Below are 23997 nucleotides of genomic sequence, written 5' to 3'. Positions count from 1 at the left end.
TATATTGTAGTTAGTATTTTGTCCACACCTCGCACAGGCTCTTGTAACGTTGAGCCTTTTCAAATTAATTTGTAACTTTAATTAATCGTCCCAACTCTATCTAAATTATTTACAAATTTCAAACACTCTAGACTTAATTGGCATTGCAAGTGTTTTCCAATTTGTGCATTGAAAGCTGAAAGTGCAAGTGAAAATATTAGCGAATATAGAAATAAAATGGCTACAGCGGCAGAGTGCAGCGAACTGGATCCGCGTATTAAGGTGAGTTGGTTTGTGAATAATACGCACTCATATTCACATACTGCTGGGTCAGGGTTATGCAGATTTAGAGTTTTTTCTTCTTGAAATAAACAAAAAAAATTAGTTCTTAATTAACTAAATTTTAAGAATGTTTGTTTTTATGAAGTTGTCAAGTTTGTATGTAGAGTTTCATAGAACAACGCGGCATTTTGGCAGGCATGCAAATTTGTTCTCTATTCTCCAATCCTCGGTCGATCGTTTTCATTGTTGTTGCCAAAAGTGTTCGCGAAGTGGCTTAATTAAGCACGTTTGGAAGAATATTTGTGATAATACAATGTTAATAAATCTTAAAGTATTATTTGGTTAAAAAACTTTAAATCAAATATTCAATCAACAAAGAGCGGTTAGAAGTGCAAACTGTTCCTTTTCGGTGTTTGTATTAAAGTTAAAATAAGCGTGCGTAAAAGCGCATTATTTGAAACTTATGCAGAAAATAAGCATTTTTAACGTTAATTTTTCATACTAAAAAATGATATAAATCGAAAATCAGATACATTGACTACATTTTGGTGTAATAATTTTTAAATTAAGTCCACATGCAGTTGGAAATTATAAGCAAAACTTTCATATGGGAAAGCCATATCCTCCTTGGTTTTTCTTGCACGACTTTTTAACATTGACAATTTTTAAAGCGTTGATGAGTGAGTGAGTAATATGAGTACACAAACCGCGAATGGGATAATAAGCGGCCTAATTGTTATCTTATTAAAGCCGTCACTAATCCTTTTGATCGTTAACTTTGCTGTTTGGTTAATGCTTTGGTTGTCCTATACAACTAACTGGATGAATATTTCGCCTATGTGGATTGACTTATTAAGTTACGGCTAGTTTTTTAATAATTTGTTGCTGCACGAAATAAAGGCTAAATGCCTAGTATACTTCTTTAGTAACAAGAAATGACACAGTAACCTTAAAATAACGACAATCCAGCCCTTTTTTGCATATGCGGAAAGCAAAAGGTTCAAGATTAGATTACTTTGCATATAATTTTAGTTTATACTTTGTTGTTGTTGTTGAGGATGTGGTTGTTGTTGGTGGTGATAGTGTTGTTGTTGTAGTAGCAGCATAAACATTCCCCATAAAATTACGGCAAATGCTGCGGGAGTGACAGTTCTTGACCGTATATAAATTCGGGTCGTTCTGGTAACGTAGAACGGACTGCCGTGTTCAGTTCATACTTGTTGAGTATGATTGCTGGCATCATAGTTGTTGTTTCTTCAAAGATTGATATTGATTCGAAATAGGTGCGATACCCTGAAGTGCCTTTGTGAGTTATTTTCCCGCTTTGTCCTTATCACTCGCTGTTGTGATAAATTTGGTACTTTTTTTGATTGCGAAATTGAATCTGACTGGGCCTTTCGTGCAAAGGAATGCTATGTAGATATACATATGTATGTTCTCTAGTATTACTCCTTTGGCTATTGGTATTACACTTCTCTTGAGTATTACTCTACTCTATAATAAAGAATATCGCCAGAATGAGAGAGTTGATCTCTCTTACTATTGATAGTCCGATGCAGATATACCTGATCAATTCGGCTAACCTCAGCTAAATACTATTCTGCTACACATCTAAATAAAATGTCGCCTTTATCAAGTTTCTTTAGATTTTTTTTTATTATTTCTTGTAATTAATTAAAAAAAAATCCATTCATCAAACTTCCATTATGACACAGAGTTGCAATTACAGCAAAACAGCTGATATAATGAAAATACATACATACATAAATATGTTGTAAAGAAAAAATATCTGGCGCAGCGTTCGTTTAGATTAAAAATGGTTACAAAATTGCAAATTGCTGTTACACTTGTGCTGAGCATTCCTATTAAACATCATTTATTATATAAAAAAACACATTTTTTTTCATATTTGCTTTTTTTCATTGGTGAATTGTACGAAACAAATTTCTTATTAAATAACATTTGTATTCTATTCTAATTTTTATATAAACTCACGTCGCGTTCCTGTTCGTCTTAAATTTTTTTTATTTAAATATTTAATGTATACAAATCTACCTTAGTTTTTTCTTTGCCTATTCAGCGAATCATTAAAAAGCAGCACATTTCGTTTGTCAGAATTAAAAAAGGCACCCACAATTTCGATTTTATTATTTATTATGCGTTATTTAGTATATGTAAATTAAGTTGTGCTGCGTTAGTTGCGTGTAGCTAAATCGCTTTGGCATTTGCGTGCTGCCCTTTTACGAGCGTATTCGTCTAATACGTCCATATGTATATCTACATACAGATGGATGTGTGTAGATATATTTGCTTATATTTTTAGTACCCTCCTTTGAATGCTTTCTCTTTGCCATTTCGTGACGCCACTTATGCCAGTGACGGGTGCATTTGGCAATGACCACTCACGTGTCTATTAACCTAGAAACGGAAAATAAAAATATAAGGCATAAGGTACGAAAGCAGGGGCACATATAAATTCTGAGTTTAATTGGAACATTTTCACTTATTGGACGTGCCATTATTTCATCTTGGCTTTATTTTTTATAAAATAAACAAACTAAAATATAAAATAAGTTTTTATGTTTAATTTACTTTTGTTAGCGAATATAAAGGAAAATGGCTTTAATAATTAATTACCTTTATTTTTTATAATAAAAAAAGAAACAAAAAATTAATAGTTTTTTATGTTTAACTTATTTTTGCTGATAAATATAAAGAAAATGGCTTTAAGAATAACAAACCTTGCCATTATTTCATCTTATCTTAATTTTTCTAAAAAAAATAGAAAAAAAAATTAATAATTTTTTATGTTTAATTTAAAAATGGCTTTATGAAGAACTAACCTTGCAAATCACTTTTTACTGCATTTTGACGAACTTAAAAGCAATTCTTCTCAAACTACGTGCTATGCTCCATAAAAAAAAATATTTCACTGCACTCTTTACATGCAAATCAGGTTAACTCAATTATAGTCCAAGCACATTACAATTAATAATTATAAATTATATAAAAATATGCATATATATGTATGTATATTCATATGAATAAAAACATATACTTGATCTTGAATGCAATTCAGCTCAGCTCAGCAAAAAATTTCACCCAGTATAGGAACTTTTAAGTGATGAAATAATATTATGAAAGAATATTTTCAATATTTATTTACATTCCATTCAAACAACAACACAAGTTTTGTTTACAAATGTTACCAAAAAAGTCATATTAAGTTCAGCAAAACTGATTGGGGTTCATCTTTTTCCTGTTCAGCAAAAACACTTTCTTCCCTTAAATCCAATTCAGCATCTGAGTTATAGAGCTAACGTTATATTCCATGAGAAAATGTAGGTATCTATTTGCATTTTTTTTTATAAACAGCAGAAAAAACTTATTCAGCTCATATAAAATTAGGAGTTTTCAATAAAAAATACTTTGCTATGCTATTTGCAATTAATTCAGCTGAGCTGAATTACAGTTATAACAAATTTATACTTATTTTATAGAAAGATTTTTTTTTAATAAAAATAAAATTATTATTACCTTCAGATGTATCTAGTTGTATTTTTTTTATAAGCAGCACAAAAAACTTATTCAGCTCATATGAAAATAGGAGCTTTCACTAAAAAAATACTCTTCTACGCTATTTGCAATTAATTCAGCTGAGCTGAACTACAGTTTTAACAAGTTAGCTTATACTTATTTTTATAGAATTTGTACTTAAGTCCAAAGAAATTTTTTTATCAAATAAAAATAAAATTAATATTACTTTCCGTCCAAAAATAAGCTCGCAAATCAATTCAAAGCATGGTGAAATATAATTAACGAAAAAACTTGTTTAAATATGCATATCTTTTTTAATTATGCTGCGTTAGTAATTTATAAAAAAAAGCTGAAACACATATGAATAAATGAAACAAATAATACCAATAATAAATGAATAAAAATAGTACCTAAGATCTCCTTACATAAAAAATCATTGAATTAGAACTGCAAATTTTAATTCAAGTACGGGTATATGAAAAAGAATATCCACAAAAAGTAACAAAATATTTGTATTAATTAATATACACAATGTGTTTAGTTCAAATTGGTCTGAAATATGCGGAAATAATTATTGGTTCCGCGTATAAATAAATATCGGGTGTTAATTTTAGCTGGAAGAGAACTATCGATATCAATAACTATGGCTTGACAGCTGAGAATGGCAAACAGAGTTGGCATTTCTGTTTAGTAAGGTTTGACAAGATGGTTTGAGGTGAATCGGTTTCACATGAATTGTTTAACGCCAAATCAATGCATCTAAATTATGGAAATTTACTTAAAAAAAAAGAAATATAATAAATAAATAAGAAGAAAATCTGTTCGTGAAGTGCATAGAGCGAAATGTTGAAGAGGACGCCAAAATGTCTCAACTTATTGACCTTCGTCCTTTGACTACGTGGAAAATTTTACATAAGAATCTTGGATTTTACACAATTTTAAGGATTAAAATACAACCCGTGCAAGAATTGAAGCCTATTTACGAGTGTTTGCGTCGCATTTTTGTTGATTGCGCTCATTAAAATTGATAATTCAGATTTGTTGGAAAAAATAGTAAAAAATTTGACTGATCGAATGGACTGTGTAACTCGTAGCCCGGGTGGACATATGTATACCGGATATTATATTAAAAAAATAAATGCCATGAAATTATAAACCAGATTCCCCAGCTTTTAGAAAACGCCTGACATTTTCATAATTGCGTAATTGTCAACTGTCAATTAATAAAAATAATTCAATTGGACGAAATGCTCAAAATATATTATCCTCAATCTGAATATCTAACGTATTTAGCTCTTTTTAGAGCAGAAAAACCGTATACTTTTTGTCTTTGAAAAATTTTAAGCTATATATTTTAGAAAACAAATTCAGCTGAGCTGAATAAGAAGTTTCTTTGAAAGAAATCTTTCCGCTTATTTTATGATATCAGTTTCTTAAAAAAAATGAATTCAGCTTAGCTGAATTGTTCTGTCAAGAGTGGCTTAAAACAAATCCAGCTGAGCTGTATCAGAAGTTCCTTTCCGCTTAAATTACCAATATAAGTATCTTATAGAATTGCATTCAGCTTAGCTGAGTTGTTTTGTTAAAAGTGGTTTTAAACAAATTCAGCTGAGCTGAATAAGAAGTTTGTTTGAAAAAAAAATGCTTTCCGCTTAAATTGCAAAATCAGTATCTTTAAAAATTGCGTTCAGCTTAGCTGAATTATGCTGTTAAAAGTGGTTTATAACAAATTTAGTCGAAGGTTTACATGAGGTTTTTCTTTTCTTTTTAAATTTTAAGTACCTATCTCTTAACACAATATATAATTCTGCTAAGTATTCAGCTATGCTGAATCGTATTCAGCACAACTAAAAAAATTGGACTATTTTAGAAACAAGCCTTTTAAATTTTTTTAAATATTTATAACTCACGTTTAAGACTATTCAGCCTATAAAATTATAATTAAGAACCATGTAATTTTTTCAGTTATTATTATTGTCTTTCAAACATACAAGTAGATATGTACATATATATTTGTCTTTCATTTTTAAATATTATTATATTTTTTTTCACACATTTCTACTTTTCTATCTAAAAGTCTTTCTCACATGCTTTAGTTCTTTAATCAGTGCTTTCCCCTCATGCAAACCCTCTATAAACATTAATTAATTCAACAAATTGCCAGCTGTTTAACTAATTTTCGCGTGTGTTATGATACTTTGCAATTTTTTCCGTCATACAGCGGTAATTTTGCACCGCGCACATATCCTTGTTTTGCCATCGTTACGTTTTTATACGCAAATCAACTCAAAACTCATTTCTGGCGATATTATTTTACACAAGATTTTGTCTTTTCGCCTGCGTAAGTCTCTCAGCTCATATTCGTGTACATAAAGAATTTTGGCTAATGTTTTTGTTATCTTGTCTATTCACTTTGCTCACTTCAATGGCATTGCTTAGCTTTTGAATAAATATTATGATTTCAAGCAAATGCCAAGTTCACGAATGTATATCTATCTATTTCAATGATAATAAGTATGTGCATATGTTATTTCAGTTGGAATTCGATAATATTATTTTGTTCTGGTCCAAGTGCTCTGGTACTTTGCACTAAGCCTTTCAAAGTACTTTAGACATATCGAGTTTAAAAAGCTAAAGGAAAATCAGAAATTATCAAAATAAATTTTTAATGCTCTAGTACTTTTAACCAGAAAAAATAAAACAGCTTACTTACAGGAGTATGGGGGGTATATAATATGGGGTATATAAGCGTTAATTTTGTGTCGCTTAATCAAAGTGATCAATTTAGAGGTATCGGATTTCAAATTGAAATAAAACAATGAAAATTCAAATTAATTGGCAAATCTTTATTATTTTTGTGTAGAACCAATCATGATACTTATTTTTTAAATATAATCCGTAATCGGCTATCCGTATACACCAATTTTAAATGACTCGCTGGAGGGCTTCGGTCGGTATCTCGCGAATAACTTCAGTAGAAATTTACATACCCTCACAAATAAAAGTTCAAAGGTGTGATGTCACACGATCTTGGTGGCCACAATCCGAGATGAGAGATAAATTGCGATTCGAAACGACGGCGCAGTATATCCATCGTTCCGTTCCACAGGCTTGTTGGAACCAAATGTTGTGGCATCAAAAAGTCGTTTATCATGGCGCGTTCGCCATTCACTTTTACATTGGCGCCAGATTTGACTTTGAAGAAATATGGGCCGTTGATTCCTCCAATCTATAGGCCGCACAAAACTGTTGCTCTCAATGGATGTAATGGCTGTTCTTGAGTGACTACGGGTTGCTCTCAGCCCCTTACGACTTTGTTGAGGTGCCAGACTTTCCATGATGAAATGCCAATGAATACTCAAAAAATTATGTATTTAGTTTGACAGCAGTCACGCGTGATCTGTCAACAAAACCGTTTTTGAAAAAGGACCTCCATCTGATCACCCTTTATTACCTATATGTAATTCAGCGCGTCGGAGTGATGAGCACACAATGAAGCGTTTAGAGGCATTAAATTGAACTAAGCTATAAGTCAAATTTCCAATAACTAGTTATTAAATCCTAGATACGCAGAAGAAAAAAATATTTTGCATTTAGTAATTCACTCGTTCTTAATTGTATCTGTAGAGGCCATTGTTAAAAATTTAATGTTACTAAATATTGACTTAGTGAATGTTTTTGAGCTGTAAGATCAATTCAACGCCATTTTTTGTTCTTTTAAAACATGCAAGCATTTCATGCAACTTCAAATAAATTCAGCTTAGCTGAATGGCTATGACTGAGGCTATGACCTTTTTATAGTTGCTAATTTTATGCAGAGGCTGAGAAATGGATTCAGTACAGATTTGCTTCAGCCTGTATAAGCAAGCAACTTAAGTGCGTTTAATTGTATTTTGATGCATTAAAAATTCATTTGTACCTAAAAAAATCTAGCATAAAAAATAGAGTTCAAGAAGTAAATATTAATTAAATGCATTTTAATTGATTTTCAAACAATTCGCAGGCCACGCATTCAATTCAGCACAGTTTTATATCAGTCTGTGTTTGCATGAAACTTTTTAAAGTGTATTTAATTAATAATTTGCTAGCATAATACAAATTCAGCTCAGCTGAATTGCATTCAATTGCATGTTAATGCATTAAAAACTCATTTTTACCTAAAAAAATCTAGCATAAAGAAAATAGAGTTTAAGAATTAAATATCAAATGCAATTTATTTGGCTTGCAGTTAAGTGTTTGCTCAAGTTGTGTATGCCAGTAACTTTTTGAAGTTTATTTAATTAATATTTTGAGCTGAGCTGAGTTTAATTGCATGTTAATGTAATAAAAATTAATGTTTTGGCAGCATAATACAAATTCAGCTCAGCTGAATTGCATTCAATTGTATGTTAGTGCATTACGTATTACTTAAATTGATTTTTTATCCAAAGAAACTTATTCAAAAAGAAGCTGAAGCTTAAGAAAATAAATTATGAATGCATATTAACTCATTTAATATTCATTTAAATTTATTGTCTCAAGTAGCAATGAATTTTTTGTGAAACACGTTTGTTACTAAAGTAAAACATTCGGCACTTTCTACTGTGTATTCAGCTGTGGTGCATTTCATTATGCCCCTTCCAACCCTAAAGTAGGTACAAACAGCATAAATTCATTGAACTTTGTCACGAAGTTGATTTTTGTGTGTAATAACGCGAATTTCCCTAAAATGAAGTTAAATGGTCTATGTGAATCGATTTTTTTTTAATTTACTGTAAAAGTCTTTTACTTTTTGCCTACATTTACATAAATTTATACGTTTTCACCACCAACTATTCTCGTTTTATTACTTTTATATCCACTAAAGCAGTTCAGCATAAGTTTCTTTTCAAAGTTTCCCAATAGCTTTTCTTTTCGGCGGCTCATACGTTTGTGACCTTTCCTTTTCCATGCATTTCCCTTGACACACATAGATTTACAGCCGTTTATGGCCTCGCTACCCTGTGACTGCTTTGTTTAGTCAATCATAAGCGAGTCGTTTGCACGTCACAGCATAAAGGTTAGTACCTTGGTAAACATACTATTATTTATAAATATGCCCGCGTACTAGAAAACGATAATCGCTGATGGAAGTCACACATTAAATATTGATAAATCTATTGTATGGCGTGTACCTAATCAGAAGCAAGACAAGCCGATAAAAATGCCTTGCAACTTGAGATTTTCACATGCCTTGGCTAGTTTTTTCAATTTGTAACTAAGTCAATGTTATCTCAAGTGTGCGAGCTTTTAGTTTATTGTGGAAACTAGTACAATTAAAACAATCTAAGTATATCTAAATTAGTTAATTATAATGCAAATTTATTAATTTTTCCACAGACGTCTAGTCTGCGGTTGAAGAGGCCACTCGATGGTCTGAAAAGGCCATAGTGAAGCCCGGAAATTAAATGATTATATATAAACCATGAGGCTAGCGTTGAGTAAAAAGCGAGTTTCCGCTAAGATAGTCATCCTCACCAGAGCCCTTTACGAGAACTCCGAATTGACAGTGCTGCAAAACGGCAACATCAGCGACCCATTCACCACCAACGCAGACGTAAGGCAAGGCTGTCGCCGGGCACCCCTTTCGTTCTCCGTTGTCCTACCAAGACGTTGTGAGCCAATTGACCCTGCACAAAAGAGGCATTGTATGCAGTTTCACCAGACATCTTGAGAACCTGAACTTCGTCGATGACATCTGCCTCCTCTTTCACAAACTCACTGACAGGCGGCGGAGAAGATGAAGATGTCAACTGCAGGCTAAACAAAGCAAAGGCGGTATTCGGGCGAATGCATACAGTATGACTGAGTTGGCATTCGTTCGCACGACAGTTAGAGCTTCGTTATTGAAACGACCGGCCAAGGATTGTCCCTTCAGTAGTGCTCCCCAAAAATGTAAGGGGAATGTTTCGTGCTGCTACAACGACAAAAACGGGATGGCTGTGCTCATGGTTGCGAAGAACTGGTTCAACAGAAATGTGTAGGAGATTCCTCCTTTCTTCTACAATACCTAAAATTTGTTGTTCAATAAAAGTAATTTTTAAAATAACAAAAAATTCAATAGTTGGAATTCATATTTCAAATTTCGAGGTGAATCTATTCAAAGTGACATCCAAGGCGAATCTATTAAAGGTGATATCGGTAAATCAGCTGATTTTTTTTTTTTTACTTTCGCCGTTTCCATGTGACTGTCAGCCCAGAATGAAATAAGGCGAATTCATGCTTTGTTTTCTACTTAGCCAATACTTTGCTTTGACAATCAAATGTACAAAACATTGTTGTTAGTCTAGTGCCACCACCTTTAATGAATGCGCCTTGGAGATATTATTACAGCAGGTGATTTCTGCTCTTTTTTATTTGTTTTTGCTTGGGATTGCCAGAAAGAGATATTTATTTACATTTTATCTTGAAAATTGTGTACCTACGATTTTGGTTTAATTTTTCAATCCAACCATCAACAAAATGAAATCATCTGAAAAAAATTATTTCTGTAAAATAGAATTCATGCGCCTTAGAATCAATCAAATTGCTTTGACAATCTGAAAGTCAAAAGGAAAAACAAAATATATGTAAATTTAATTTCTTTACTACTTTGCATAGATTCGCCTTGTTGTGAGTCTCTGCTTACCGAAATAATTGTGAGCAGCTATTCGAGTAGATATTCTTTGTCATAAAAGTTTAACTATGATTCATTATGATTTCAGCTGCTTCTTTGCAAAGTTTAGAAAAAATATTTGGTTATTGAGTAGTGTGCAATTGAATACCTTCCCTTCTGTTTTGCATGCTTATAATTTATATGTACATGAAAATTATAATAGAGAGCTGAATTTATAAAAAATGTAGAGAAAATAAATTTACTGTTTTCATTTTATTTTAATGGCATTAATTGACTTCTGTGCCAGTTTTTGCGTATTCTGAGTCGCATTTGAGTGCTAAGCTTAAAAAAAATTCTACACATTAAATCACAGCATAATATCAGATGCTGCTGAATTCACTATAGGTGGGCTGAATATGTCTTTAAGCCAATTTAATGGGTTTAAAATTATCTCTTAAATATTTATAACTTAAAAAAGTTGAACTGAACTGTGTTGCATGGAAGTTATAGCTTAAAAAGTTGAGCTGAATTGTGTTACATATATGGAACTGGTTATAATTTATTAATATATTTATATCCAATATTCCTATAGCTTACAAGAAAATCATAATACTATAGATTGGTGAATTTAAATTTACTATTTTAATTTTGTTCTAATGGCATTAATTGACTGCTGTGTAAATTTTTTGGCACAGAATAATACATATTAAGTCTCAGAATAATATCAGATATTGCTAAATTCACTATTTGTGTGCTGAATATGACTTGAATCCAATTTAATGGTTTTAAAATTATCTCTTGTCTTCTTATAACTTAAAAAAATGAGCTAAATTCTGTTGTATGCTTATTAAAAATATGCACATACATATATAACAGGTGGCGCTAAAGTAATCCTCCTATCAGAAAATGCTATACATTTTGCGATTGGCCCCTAATGTCAGTTCTGTTTTGACATTTGTGTAGTAAACACATGCGAAATACACTTTAATAAACAATGTTACGCTACACTGCTCCAGCACGCGGAATATTGCTGACTATTTATTTGACCAATAATCGGTTGGTGACTTTGGCACAACGTGAATTTCGTCGCAGATTTCCTCGCCGTCCAACCCACGAAGAGCCATTACACCCGCTCAAAGTCACTGTATGGTGTGCTGTTTTCGCTGGAGGAGTCATCGGACCTTTTTTCTTCGAAGACGTCGCGGGCCAAACGGTTACTGTGAATGGTGAGCGCTACAGAGCAATGATCAACGCGTTCTTTTTGCTGCAACTTGATGAATTGGGATTGGAAAACATGTGGTTCCAACAGGACGGTGCAACGGTACACACTGCACGTGCCACAACCGATATGCTGAAGGATGCATTTCCCGGGCGCCTAATCTCCCGTTTTGGCGATTTGCACTGGCCAGCAAGATCGCCTGATTTAACCGCTCCAGACTTCTTTTTGTGGAGCTTTTTGAAGTCGCGGGCTTATGTCAACAATCCTCAGACTCTTGCAGCTCTTAAAGACAATATCCGTCAAGAATATGAGGACCTATCGCCGGAAGTTTTGGCCAAAGTGATGGACAATGCCATAAAAAGGGCTCAAATAGCAATCAACTGTGGCGGAGGCCATTTACATGACATCATATTCTCGACTTGATGTAAAAAAAATTAAGACCAAATAAAAATAATCCACAAGAAGAATCAAAGTTTTTCATTTTTTTTAAATTACAGCCAAAAAACATCGCAAGGTTACTATTGCGCCACCTTGTATATTAAATATTCCTAGAGGTTACAAGAAAATCATAATAGAGTGCTGAGTTTATAAAAACAAGTAGAGAAGGCAATTTCAATTTTATTTTAATGTCATTAATTGACTTCTGTGTAAGTTTTATGCTTATTTAGAGTAACATTTAAGTGCTAAGCTTAAAAAATCTTACAATTAGACTCGTATTTGAGTGCTAAGCTTCAAAAAAATCTACAACTTGAGTCTCAGAATAATATCAGATGCCGCTGAATTCAATATATATGCGCTGAATATGACTTGAAGTCAATTTAGTGGCTTTAAATTATCTCTTAAATATTTATAACTTGAAATAGTGGATCTGAATTATGTCGTATGGAACTGGTAGCAGCTATAAAGGCATTTTGAACTCTGCGCCTAATAAAACTCTTTATTCTTTAGACTTGCAAAGATTCAAATGCGCCAAGCCAATATAGAAAATTTGTATCAAACAAAGAAATTTCCCTTTTTTTTCTCTATTCAAATTTCCTCTCTACACATCTCTATTTTCCTTACGTTCCTTTTACTTACTTTTTCTGAGAGATTTCTCGGATCTCTGCAAATCAAACAAATGCTTATCGCTGCTGATTATGCCAAATAACAAAGCACTTGTGACTTGCCTCTGCCTCAAATAACGTCACTTTGCTCTAACATTCATTACATTGAAACGATAAGAAAACCAAGCGGAAATTACGTACTTTTTAGACTGGCATTTATGGGCATATCTGTTAGATATTTAAAGACATATGTATTGAACAATTTCTGAAACGAATAAAGACTGCATACACATTCTCATTTTTCGCTAGATGAATTACATATTATATGTACTCGTACTCGTATACGTAGTTTGGCTCGATACGCTTCTACTTTCTGAGCATTTCTACTGCGTGTTGCTGAAACAAGTTTTCGTTATTTTGTTTTGTTATTTTCTTAATAATAACACTTGCGAAAAATTAAGCAACCAAATTAAACAAATAAAAATTGTTTTTATTAACAGTTGATGACTACATTTAGCAAACGTCTGACTACCTAAAAGGCATTTCAGCTTTTTCGAGGAAGTGATGTCAGACACAAGCTAATATTTGGCTTAAAAAAATGCGGATGCGCTTTAGTTTGAGGTGAGCCCGTCCTGAGCGTGTCCTTCCACACAATGCTTATTCTCAGAAGTTTTATTTATCATTACAAAGAGCTGTCAATAACAGACAGTAGTAGGGTAGTAGGCGGTAGACTCGCTCCACCAACTAACTGTGCAGACATTTTTGAAATGAGACGCCGACAACATGTGCCGTTAAATGCAAATGCACGATATTCTTTCAAGTACAATATTTGTTGTTATATTATATTTAGTAAATAAACCCTCACCTGTCTATAGCTGCTGCTCTGGCCTCGGTATCGTTCAGTATTATTTTCTCCACTTAATTTACATTTGATTTGCGTCAAGTTGTTTATACCAAGCCATCGTTTGCCGGGCAACCACAACGTGATGTTAAACTATGCTTATTTCACCGCCCCGCATATGCCCCAGCAATCATATATGTACACTTGTGGTACAAAACGTGCTAAGGTTGCGTTTGCAATCCATTTGTACAGGAGGCGTTTTGAATTGTTAATATAATCAATTGTTGGAACAAAAACAAAATTCTTTGCCGGAGAAATATTTGCAAATAGTGATACTACACCAATCACTAATAGGCTTAGTTGGCTTGACTGCTTGGCTTATAAGCAGCTGTTTGTAGTTTCAAAAAAACAAAAAAAAAAACCCAAGATAGTTCGGGGGAATTCCATAATGCTACACAAATGTTAATATAAATGCTTTATCTAGTTGTTAGTAAATAGTTGTGGAATTCAGCAACTTCTGATATATATTCAGCTGAGCTGAATATTTTTCTAAAAAGCAGGATAGGGAAAAATTGCGCTCAGTTAAAATGGTTTTCGAGCCTTTAAAATTAATAAGCTTTATACGCGCCTGTTTCAAATAAAAAAGATAGTTCGGGAAATTCCATAGTGCCACAAAAATATTACTATTAATGCGTTATTGAATTGTTAGTAAATAGGTTTTGAATTAAGCAACATCTGATATTTATTCAGCTGAGCTGAATATTTTTCTAAGAAGCAGAAAAGGGAAAAATTCACAAAAAATGTGAGTTGAAATATATTCAGTTCGCTCTTTCCTTCATTCCGCTCACTTAGAACGCAATAAGTAGCTTATGGAAATTATCTAAGAATACCTTAATACATTCAGCAGGCTTTCAAGACAATTGTGCTTAGTGAAAATGTTTTTTGGGCCTTCAAATGTTGTTTTAAATGTATTCAGCTCCGTCTTCATACATTCAGCTGGCTTTTGAAGACAATTGTGCTCATTTAAAATGATTGTTGGGCCTTCAAATGTTATTTTAGCTGTATTCAGCTACGTCCATATGCATTCAGCAGGCTTTGAATGGCTTAAAATGGTTTTTGAGCCTTAAAATGTTATTTATTATTTAGTTCACTTAAAATGCGAAAAATAACCCATAGCAATTATTTAAGAATATGTATTTACTTTAATACATTCAGCAGGCTTTGAAGGCAATTGTGCACCGTTAAAATATTTTATATGTCTTCAAAATTTATTTTAGATGTATTCAGCTCCGTTTTCTTCATCATTCAGCGCACTCAAAACGCAAAAAAAAACTTATAGTGATTGTTGAAGAACGCCTTGATATATTCAGCAGGCTTTGAAGGCAATTGTGCTCAGTTAAAATATTTGTCATGCAATCCAAATTTAACTACAGGATCATAAAAATCATTCAGCACAGTAAATTAACTCAAAATTCATTTTAAGTGCATGGAATACATGCAGTATTGGTTTTATATCCCTTCAAATTCTAAATTGCCTTAATAGTTTCATCTAAAAGCTGCACAACTTTTTTGGTGGAATATCAAATCTTATTAAGCAAGCTCGAAAGCGTATTCAGGGCAAGTGAAACATGACGAAAGTGAAGAAAACTGGAACTGGATAAAGATGTCATAACAATTAAATTTATTATATTTAGCACCCATTTAACTAAGCTGAATTGCGCTTAAATTAATTACTATAGTTTGCATATACTTTTTGCTTTGCTTGCGTTACACTAACCACCTTTAGGACTCACACATCACAAGCAATTTATTTATCTCACTTAACTTTAATAAATTACGCTTGCCTTTGCACAGAAACTCCAATTTTAGCTATCACATGCCTGATTTTATTTGTTAACAAATTCCTCAAGCCGGCCAAGAAATTCTACTTATTTTATCACGCGCATTATGAGGTAGACCAACAGCCCAGCTTGTAACATTTTGTTTGCGCTCGCCATATGATCTTTTACAAATATTTACTTCAAGCATACAATAAATAATAATCGCTCTAAACTAACTAATCTAATCGTTGCCTTAAAGGTCAGCTGCTTTCGTATGCAATTTAGTGTATAGCTACGTTGATTGTCAGATATAAAAATGGTTTTGTGACATATGCACATGGGTTAGTTATTTGCGTGAGCGTCAATGTTTATGAATTATGAACAAATATGCGGGGTTAGCTGAATGCGTCATATCGAAAAGAACGCAACTATATAGCAAAACATTTTAATTTCTTAAAATTAAATTTCTTATGGCAATTTAGCAGTGCTGAATAACTTCTAAGGGTTTCCATATTCAGTTCAAAGTAATTTTCCTCTTTTAAATAAACTTTGAAAATAATAATGCTTTTAATTTAAATGTTTTAAAACTTAATAGTTAATATTTTGCATACTAATTCCCTATATGTTTCTTCTCTATTTGCAGGTAATTATTCCTGATCACAAACTACTAAAGTGTCATGTTGTAATTCTACGCTGCTGATGAAGTTCTTATCTATTGGTAGTTATTGACACTCAAGTTGTCCCCAGCACTCGAATTATGTACACAAATGGTTTACAGGCAAATATTATATATCTTTCCATGACTCAAGCTATTTAAAACCTGATATAATAATCGTATTGAAATAGTTACCACGCGTATCTGATGATTCATATGGGCCGGCGTGCTGTTTGGGGGTGTTGGTAATGATATTTTTGTGTCGTTGTAATACGCGACTTTCGTTTTGTTTTGTTTCTTTTTTTTTATTCCACGCGCGGCATGCTGGTCTATTTTTTGACTGCTTTACATATTTTAATTACGTGTGCCTAATAAGTTCACACCATTTGGTGTTTTTTTGTATTCAAAATATATGCTTATAAATCTACTCGGTATGTAATTTCTGTACTAAAAGCGCTCTAGAACAGCTTAAATTCATTGCTTATAATATTCATTTTTTTATAATATTCTGTTTAAATATTTTAAATTTATTTCTACGGTAATTAATCCTGAACCCTCCGTTGGGCACCCGCGTCTGGCCAGATAGGCTTTGTCGACTTTGGACGTGAATTTTTTTTATCCTTGTTCACACAAGACTATACCATCGTACACGGTTCTGGACTGCTGTTTTTGCGTCGCCCCATGTGATGTGGGCATGTCCTAGCTCGCGCAACATCGACCTTCTCCAAGTAATCTTTGGCCGATCGCGACTTCTGCTCCCTTGCGGGTTCCAGTCCAGAGCCATTCTCGTGATGCTATCTGGTAGTTTTCTAAGGATGGGTCAATTGGCTCATAACGTCGTCTAGGACGATGGCGCAAAGAAGGGGCGACAGGGGACAGTCTTACTTTATTACGCCTGCGTTGGCGGCGAATGAGTCACTGATGTTGTTGTGTAGCACTGCCACGATGAGGCGGATTATCTTAGCGGGAACTACCTTTCTACTCAACGCTAACCACATTGAGTCTCGTTTGATTGTGTCGAATGCATGTCTATATAGCGGGGGTGCCACTCAACTGATAGTTCTACTATGCGAAGAGTGTTCGCTAGGTCAACACAACTTTCGTGGTTAGAATTTTGTAGATGGCGTTAAGGAAGGTTATTTCTCGCCAGTTGCAGTAGTCACGCAAATCGCCTTTCTTGGGCAGCTCCACGATGATGCCTTTTATCCCGACATGGGCATTCATTGTCTGAGACGGCGGTGACGTGGAGATGAAGAATTTCCGCTGAAATTTGTGGATAGGCAATCAATATTTCTGGCTGTATGCCATCTTCGCCCGCGGCTTTGTTGAGCTTCGGGAATTTAACATATTTCTATTATAGCTAACGATATGGATATAATAGTTTAAAAAGGATCTTCAAACAGTACGAAAAAAGGTTCGACCTCGGTGTTCAGTCCTCGGATTTAAAAAAGGTGTCCAACGGAGAGTTAAACTACTGATTTTTGCTGCTGACACTAGAAAACTAGCGAGAGTACTATTTTTCAACTCACTAGGCAACTGGTCAACGTTCATATGTATTATCGTATCCATATTTGATAAATAACTTAATAAAATTTTAAAGAGTGCGTTTATAAAACTAGAAAAAATAATACGAAATACTGGGGTAAGAGTTAACACAGAGAAAACGAAGTTTATTGTCCGATCCAGTTCCGGCTTAAGGCATGATGTCCTGCTGATCGGAGACAATGCATTCGAGAGAGTACAAGAATGTATGTACCTATTTGGGTATCAAAATATCAGCCAATAGAATACATCAAAGACAATAAATGATAGAGTTCCAGCAGCGAATATGTCTTACTTTTCTAATTGGAACCTGCTTAAGTCTCTGCTTATTATCTCGCGAGCAAAAGTCAAGGATATGCAAAACCTTGATACGCCCCAAGCTTTTATGTGGTTGCGAACTATGAATGCTAAAAACGACTGACTTTAATCAATGGCATTTTAAAGAAAAATATTGCGAAAAATATATGAACCTTTAAGACTGCAAGACGATACCTATCCAATTAGATATAATCATGAGCTGGAATTATTGCAAAAAACGAAACTATGATAAAATTTACAAAATCTCAGCGGATAAAATGGCTCGGACGACACTTGTTTAGAATGCCCAATGAGAGTTCAACTCGAAAGGTAGTTGAATTACATTCTGTTGGAGGCCGCAGAAGAAGACGCCCCAGAAAGAGATGGCTCGAAGAGGTGGAAGTTAACCTTGAAAAGCTAAACGTGCGGCGGTGGAAGGAGGTAGCCTTAGACAGAGACAGATGGCGCAAGATTATGAATGAAGCAAGGGTTCACCAAGGACTGTGATGCTGAAAAAAAGAAGATGAATACAATTTTATACTCGCACAAGCTACATTTTTATGTATTATTTTACTAAGTAGAGTTTCAATTGCTTTTTACTACATTTAAACACTTTGAAACACAATTCAGCTGTGCTGATTTAAATGCAACTTTCATTTTACGCCCTTACACGTGTGCTCTCTATAATAAAATCGTATTCAGCTGCGCTGAATTGCATTATCGACATGAACACCTAGTAATTATGTCTTTAAAAAATTAATATATATATTGGGCGCCAAATTGTTACTTTTAATACTTCCACGTATCTGAAGAAAATCAAAATTTTTTTATTTTGCTTCTCGGCAAATTGCAATTCAGCTGAATTGCATATGACTTTCTTTTTTTGCGCAAAGTTTACTTACCATTTTCCCAAATATTTATAAAATATAATATGTTGCTAAGATTTTATACTCGCACATGCTACATTTTTAAGTATTATTCTACTAAGTAGCGTTTAAATTGCTTTTTACTAAATTTAAACACTTTAAAACACAATTCAGCTGTGCTGAATTAAATGCAACTTTCATTTTACGCCTTAAGACGTGCACTTTCTACAATAAGATCTTATTCAGCTGCGCTGAATTTCAATATTGGCATGAAAACTTACTAATTACGTTCTTAAAATTTTTATATATTGCTTTAATGCTTTAATTAGACAAATTGTTACTTAGCTGTAGAAAAGCACTTAATTTTTTTTCACTTCTCGGCAAATTGCAACTCAGCTGAATTGCATATGCCTTTTTTTTACGTGCAAAGCTCACTTTTCATTTTTTATTTCCATTCAGCTGCAAGCAGACTAATTAATTTGAATGCAATTTCGCTTAATTAAGTTTTCTAAGCTCTGTATAAATTTTCGTTCGTTTGGCCGAATCGTAAGAAACGTTCAATTTTCGCTTGCAAAATTACATCCAAAGCCGTTCAACCAGCTGAGGTGTACAGCAAAATATTTCCACCAACAAAAGGCTAAATTTGTTGCTATTGGCGTCAATATTACACCTACCATTTACCCAAGAAATCCCTTCACTTATTCCCAACCACTGCAGGTGGCTTTTTGCTAACCACCTGCACTTAATGATTTGCTGAATACGCCACAAAAATCTCGAATGCAACTTCCTGTAATTTTCGTGCAAATTTCATAGCAGCTGTTTCCTGTGCTTACCCAAGGGCTATTTTCAATGTTATTCTTCCGTTGAAGTAAGTTTGACAGTTGCTTATGCACCAGCTTCAACTTTATGCAACATTTTGCGTCAGTGAATTATACTTTTCTTTATTTTTATGTCTGTCATTGTGCCATTGCGTGTCTTTTGTAATTATTTCTATATTTATTTTACTGGGCAGTGCTTTATAAAATTTGTTTGCATATGTATGCATTTTCCCACTGGAATTCACATATTTCTTTGGATGTGTGTGTATATATGCATGTATGAATTATATTCCAAAGGAATGCTGAATTCTTTGTCAGTTAACGCATTTCATCCGCTGGCATGTCAATGTTACTCTTCGCTTATGGAAGCTTGCATGCTGAGGTTGTCTGAGTTGTCTTTTATCTTTGCATACGTTCTCTACTTGAAGCAGCGACCCTGAATAGTCTGCCATTGGCTATTGAGTTCTTTATCTTTTGAATACCCGTAATACAAACTTCTGGCATACATTTTTTTATGGCAGTAAATGGAACTTTTTTCGTGCAAACCTTTCACAAAATCCTCTAATTCTTATAATTTTGCGAACATGATTTTGGTTTTTCTTTGTCACTTTTTAGTTTTGTGTATGATTACTATTCATTCTTCGTTCGTATTCATTACTTTCTGCTTTGAATCGCTTACCTTTAATGTTATTCAAGGTGTCAATGATTTTTCTTATCTTTTGGAAAGAATGACAAATAAGCAACGAGTGCACGCACACCTATTTGATGCGCAATTACTCCAAAATTTTCGACCGTGAGCTCGAGTATATCGATCTTTTAATTCGAGCAGTAATTCGAGCAATAATTTTGTCAGCACTTTTTCTCGGCACTTCTTTTTTTAAGTTTTACAAATAATTTATACGCAGTGCTAACACCGCTGGGCTGATGAGCTTGCCAGACACGAGACCTTGGAGACGGTTTCATCGCAAAATGAAAGGATTGGGGTTGCCTTGAGAACCTGTGGCCTGTTCTTTGAAAGATGGTCCTCGCGTCAATTCGTCGAGTGCTGCGATAGTGCGCAAACGTGCAAAGTCGCGTGATCTTTCTGGCTACGGGTAGATCGGGGACGCTCGGAGGAACTTCTAAGGCTAACAAAGTTGCAGCTATCGAATTTGGTAGGCATTCTTAGAGGACATTGTCCGTTAGGTGTCCATGCGGTGAGACTTGGGAGTCTTTTGTGCAGAAGCTGTCTGGAAGCAAGGTGGCACCATCTCAGCACCTTCTTTTCAGCTACCCTGCTTTCGTCGGGCGAAGATTTTGAAATTTGGGTTCTCACTTTCTCGCTACGCCTGCGGATATCACACATCTGATGAAGTTCATCTTCAGAGCTTGAAGCGGCTAATACGAACGTAAATAGACACTGTTGGTCGTCATCCTCTAATCCGAAGTCCCTTCTTTTATTTTCAACCTGTCAAGTGAACCGGACTGTATAAAAAGGATTATATACAGTCACTTTACAGTATTCATGAATTACTATAATTTGCTTTGTGGCGCCATCTAGCGGTTCTTTAAATAAAAAAACAGTATCAAAAATAAATTCTTTGTACCAAAAAATCCCAAAAAATTGCATTCATAATATTTTAGAAAAATATTAATGTTCATATTAAATTTCAATTATTTAAATATAGCTTCTTTTAAAATTTAGGCTCGAAATTGGCTTCGAAGCTCTGCTGTAATGTGTTTTATTTCTCACAATTTTATGTAAAATTCGAAAATGCTGGAACGAAATCGAAAAAAATTAACCCACCCTAATGTACTAATATATCTATTTCGTTCGTAATTATTTTACGTTGTCATCATGCAGATCGATGATGCATAACGCGATTTGTAACGTTTTGTAAAATTTATGCAATACATTTGTGCTTTTGTAATGTATGTAAATATATGCTAATCACAATGTTTAGCGTTGTGGGCACAAATGTTTTGAATACAAAAAACATTTGCCGAGCTATAAAGCTTTTTCAGCTCATTTTTTACCCTGCTGAATTGCAACTAAAATGTATTCAGTGCTGTTAAAAACATTTTTTTGGCATATAACGGTGATATGTGTGAATTCAGCTCCGCTGAATAGCATACGGATTGATATATGCTACTCTAAAATCTTTTAAATGCTAAAAGGCATTAGCTGAATAGTATTAATACATTGCTGAATTTGATTCAAAAATGGTATGTGTACGAACTACACATTTTTCGTGTTTTCATCTCGTGATGCCCAGTCTACCAATGTGCAAAGTGCATTTTTAAGTAAAATTTGTGCATATATTTTTTCCACTAAGTTGCTAACGTGTCTAAAATTCGGTTATTCATTTTGAAGTAAGATTTAAAATTCATTCATTCCGCTCCAATTTAGTGCAGCCCTCTCTTCACTGTGCATTTTAAAATGGAAGTAAATACTTTTTGGCTGCTTAAAAGTATGTTCCGCTCAATTCAGCGCGCGCTGAATTCCGTCCAAATGCTTTAAAGCAAAGTGAGAATTTTTTATGGAGTTTACCATTATTATGTTAAAAGATATAGATTTAAAAATTTATATATATATTTTTTATATATATTGTATATATATTTCTTTTATGTACAATAGTTTTTTATTTTTATAATATATTTAAATATTTCATATTTTTAATATTCTACTTTATTTCTATCTATTTACACAGTTTGTACCTTTAAAACGTGATAAGCTCTACGCATTTGCAATACTCGTTTCCATTAATAAATTATTCATCTTAAGTACATACTATATGCAACACCCCTATTACTTCTAATCAGTGCGTTCTGAATTGTCTCCATTTAACGATATTACGTATATTATGTCATCTGACTGCCTTCATGCGCTTTCCCCTTTCTACAGCAACTCGCAAATTCAATGTCTATTGACGCAAAATGCCTCAATGTAATCACTTAAGTGCATCGACTGAAGAAAATGGGTATCAAATGAATTTGTCTTACACATGTCCGCCTGTTTGTTTGTGTATACACACAGACAGATAGTTAACAAACGGATGACCACTCTGTACACATCTCAAATGACTCGTGTAGTAACTTCTCCTACTAATCATGACCATCTATTGATGTTGTCTTTACTTGTTGTTTGTATTTATTAAGGTATTGTTGGTTTTCGTCTTGGATAACTTTTTGTTTTTATACGTTTGCTAGTCGGGGAAATGTGGTTCGGTATTGAGGTGCTCGAATACAAATATCTGCAATGTCATATCGTATCGAAATTACACGATGACCACAACAGCAACAAAAAATAGTTCACTGCAATGCTCAAATTGAACATTAGTTGGCAAGAGTCGAAATACAAAAAAGAAAAAAATTAAATTCACTTAATGTAGGCTCAGGATGTCACAGTTTTGAATTATGCACACTGATGTTATTCAGTTACTTTCTCGTGCTTACGTAAAATTCCGACCTGCTGGTAGTGTCGTCACTTGTGCTATTCACGGTTAGCTGACCTAGTGATGGTTAGCTGTTTTACCTATTTCACTGAATTTTTCGAACATTGTTTTTGTACATGAACACATAATTATATTTTATATTTATGAAAAAAGCTGCGTTCATGCGTAACTTTTGTTGGTCAGTGTTATGAATTTGGTTTTTTGTTTTTATTTTATATTTTCATTCCCCCTTATTTGCCGGATTTTCACACTTTCGTAGGCAGGAGCGGTTTTTTTTTTGCGGTCAATATCGTTTTAATTAGTTTAATACGTGCCGCACTTACCCTGACGGAAATGTGGCACAAAAATGTGCGTGTGTAATGGGAATTGCATGTGAGTTAAGAATTAGATTCCGAGTAAAGCGTACATATGTGGAAGGTTTTTTATTCAGGAAGCTTAATAGCCTGAGCGGCTCCCCAAGAGCTTATTCGTAATACAATTATTTATATAAAAACACCTTACTCAGCTCAGCTGAATCACTTCAACTTGCATTTTGTGCATGGAAATACATTTTGCGCCCCTTTACATCTATTTGCCATATTTGATTTTTATTCAGCTCAGTTAAATTACTTTTAAATTATTACTTTATACTAATAAAATAAATTCAAGCATTGAAACATCAATTCAGCTCAGCTAAATCACATGAAAATGGTATTTCGTGCCCGGATAATACATTTGTTTAGATTATAAGATTTGAATCATTCAATTCAGCACATTAAATTTCCCGATTTATTGCACAAAACATGGAAATGAAGTAAAATAATTAGTATAGTAATTCAACTCAACTGAATTATGAGACTTCCATTTTAAACATATAAAAGTATACTTCAAAAATAAAATGCATAGTACTTCATTTTAAAGCCTTTTATGGTATGTTGAATTACATTCGCAGTCTTGAACTGTAAAAATAGATTTACCTCCTTTTTGCATCTTTTTTGCGGCTCTAAAATTTAAAGTTTTCTTTGTTGTATTGGTGTCAAAATTATAGTTGATAACTACATAACCAGAAGGA

At 33.5% G+C, this 23997-nt stretch overlaps 1 protein-coding gene across 1 annotated transcript in view; it reads left to right on the top strand.

Moving 5' to 3' along the window:
• Positions 1-23997, top strand: part of LOC129243541 (SH3 domain-binding protein 5 homolog) — a 73805-nt gene that overhangs the window by 775 nt on the left and 49033 nt on the right. Inside the window, exon 2 of the mRNA XM_054880619.1 lies at positions 132-261. Coding sequence (XP_054736594.1) covers positions 217-261 — 45 coding nt within the window. The 5' untranslated portion in view covers positions 132-216. The remainder of the gene's footprint in view (positions 1-131; positions 262-23997) is intronic.

This window comes from Anastrepha obliqua, chromosome 4 (assembly GCF_027943255.1).
Source record: "Anastrepha obliqua isolate idAnaObli1 chromosome 4, idAnaObli1_1.0, whole genome shotgun sequence".
Lineage (NCBI taxonomy): Eukaryota > Metazoa > Arthropoda > Insecta > Diptera > Tephritidae > Anastrepha > Anastrepha obliqua.
This window is presented reverse-complemented; position numbering and strand designations above follow the sequence as displayed.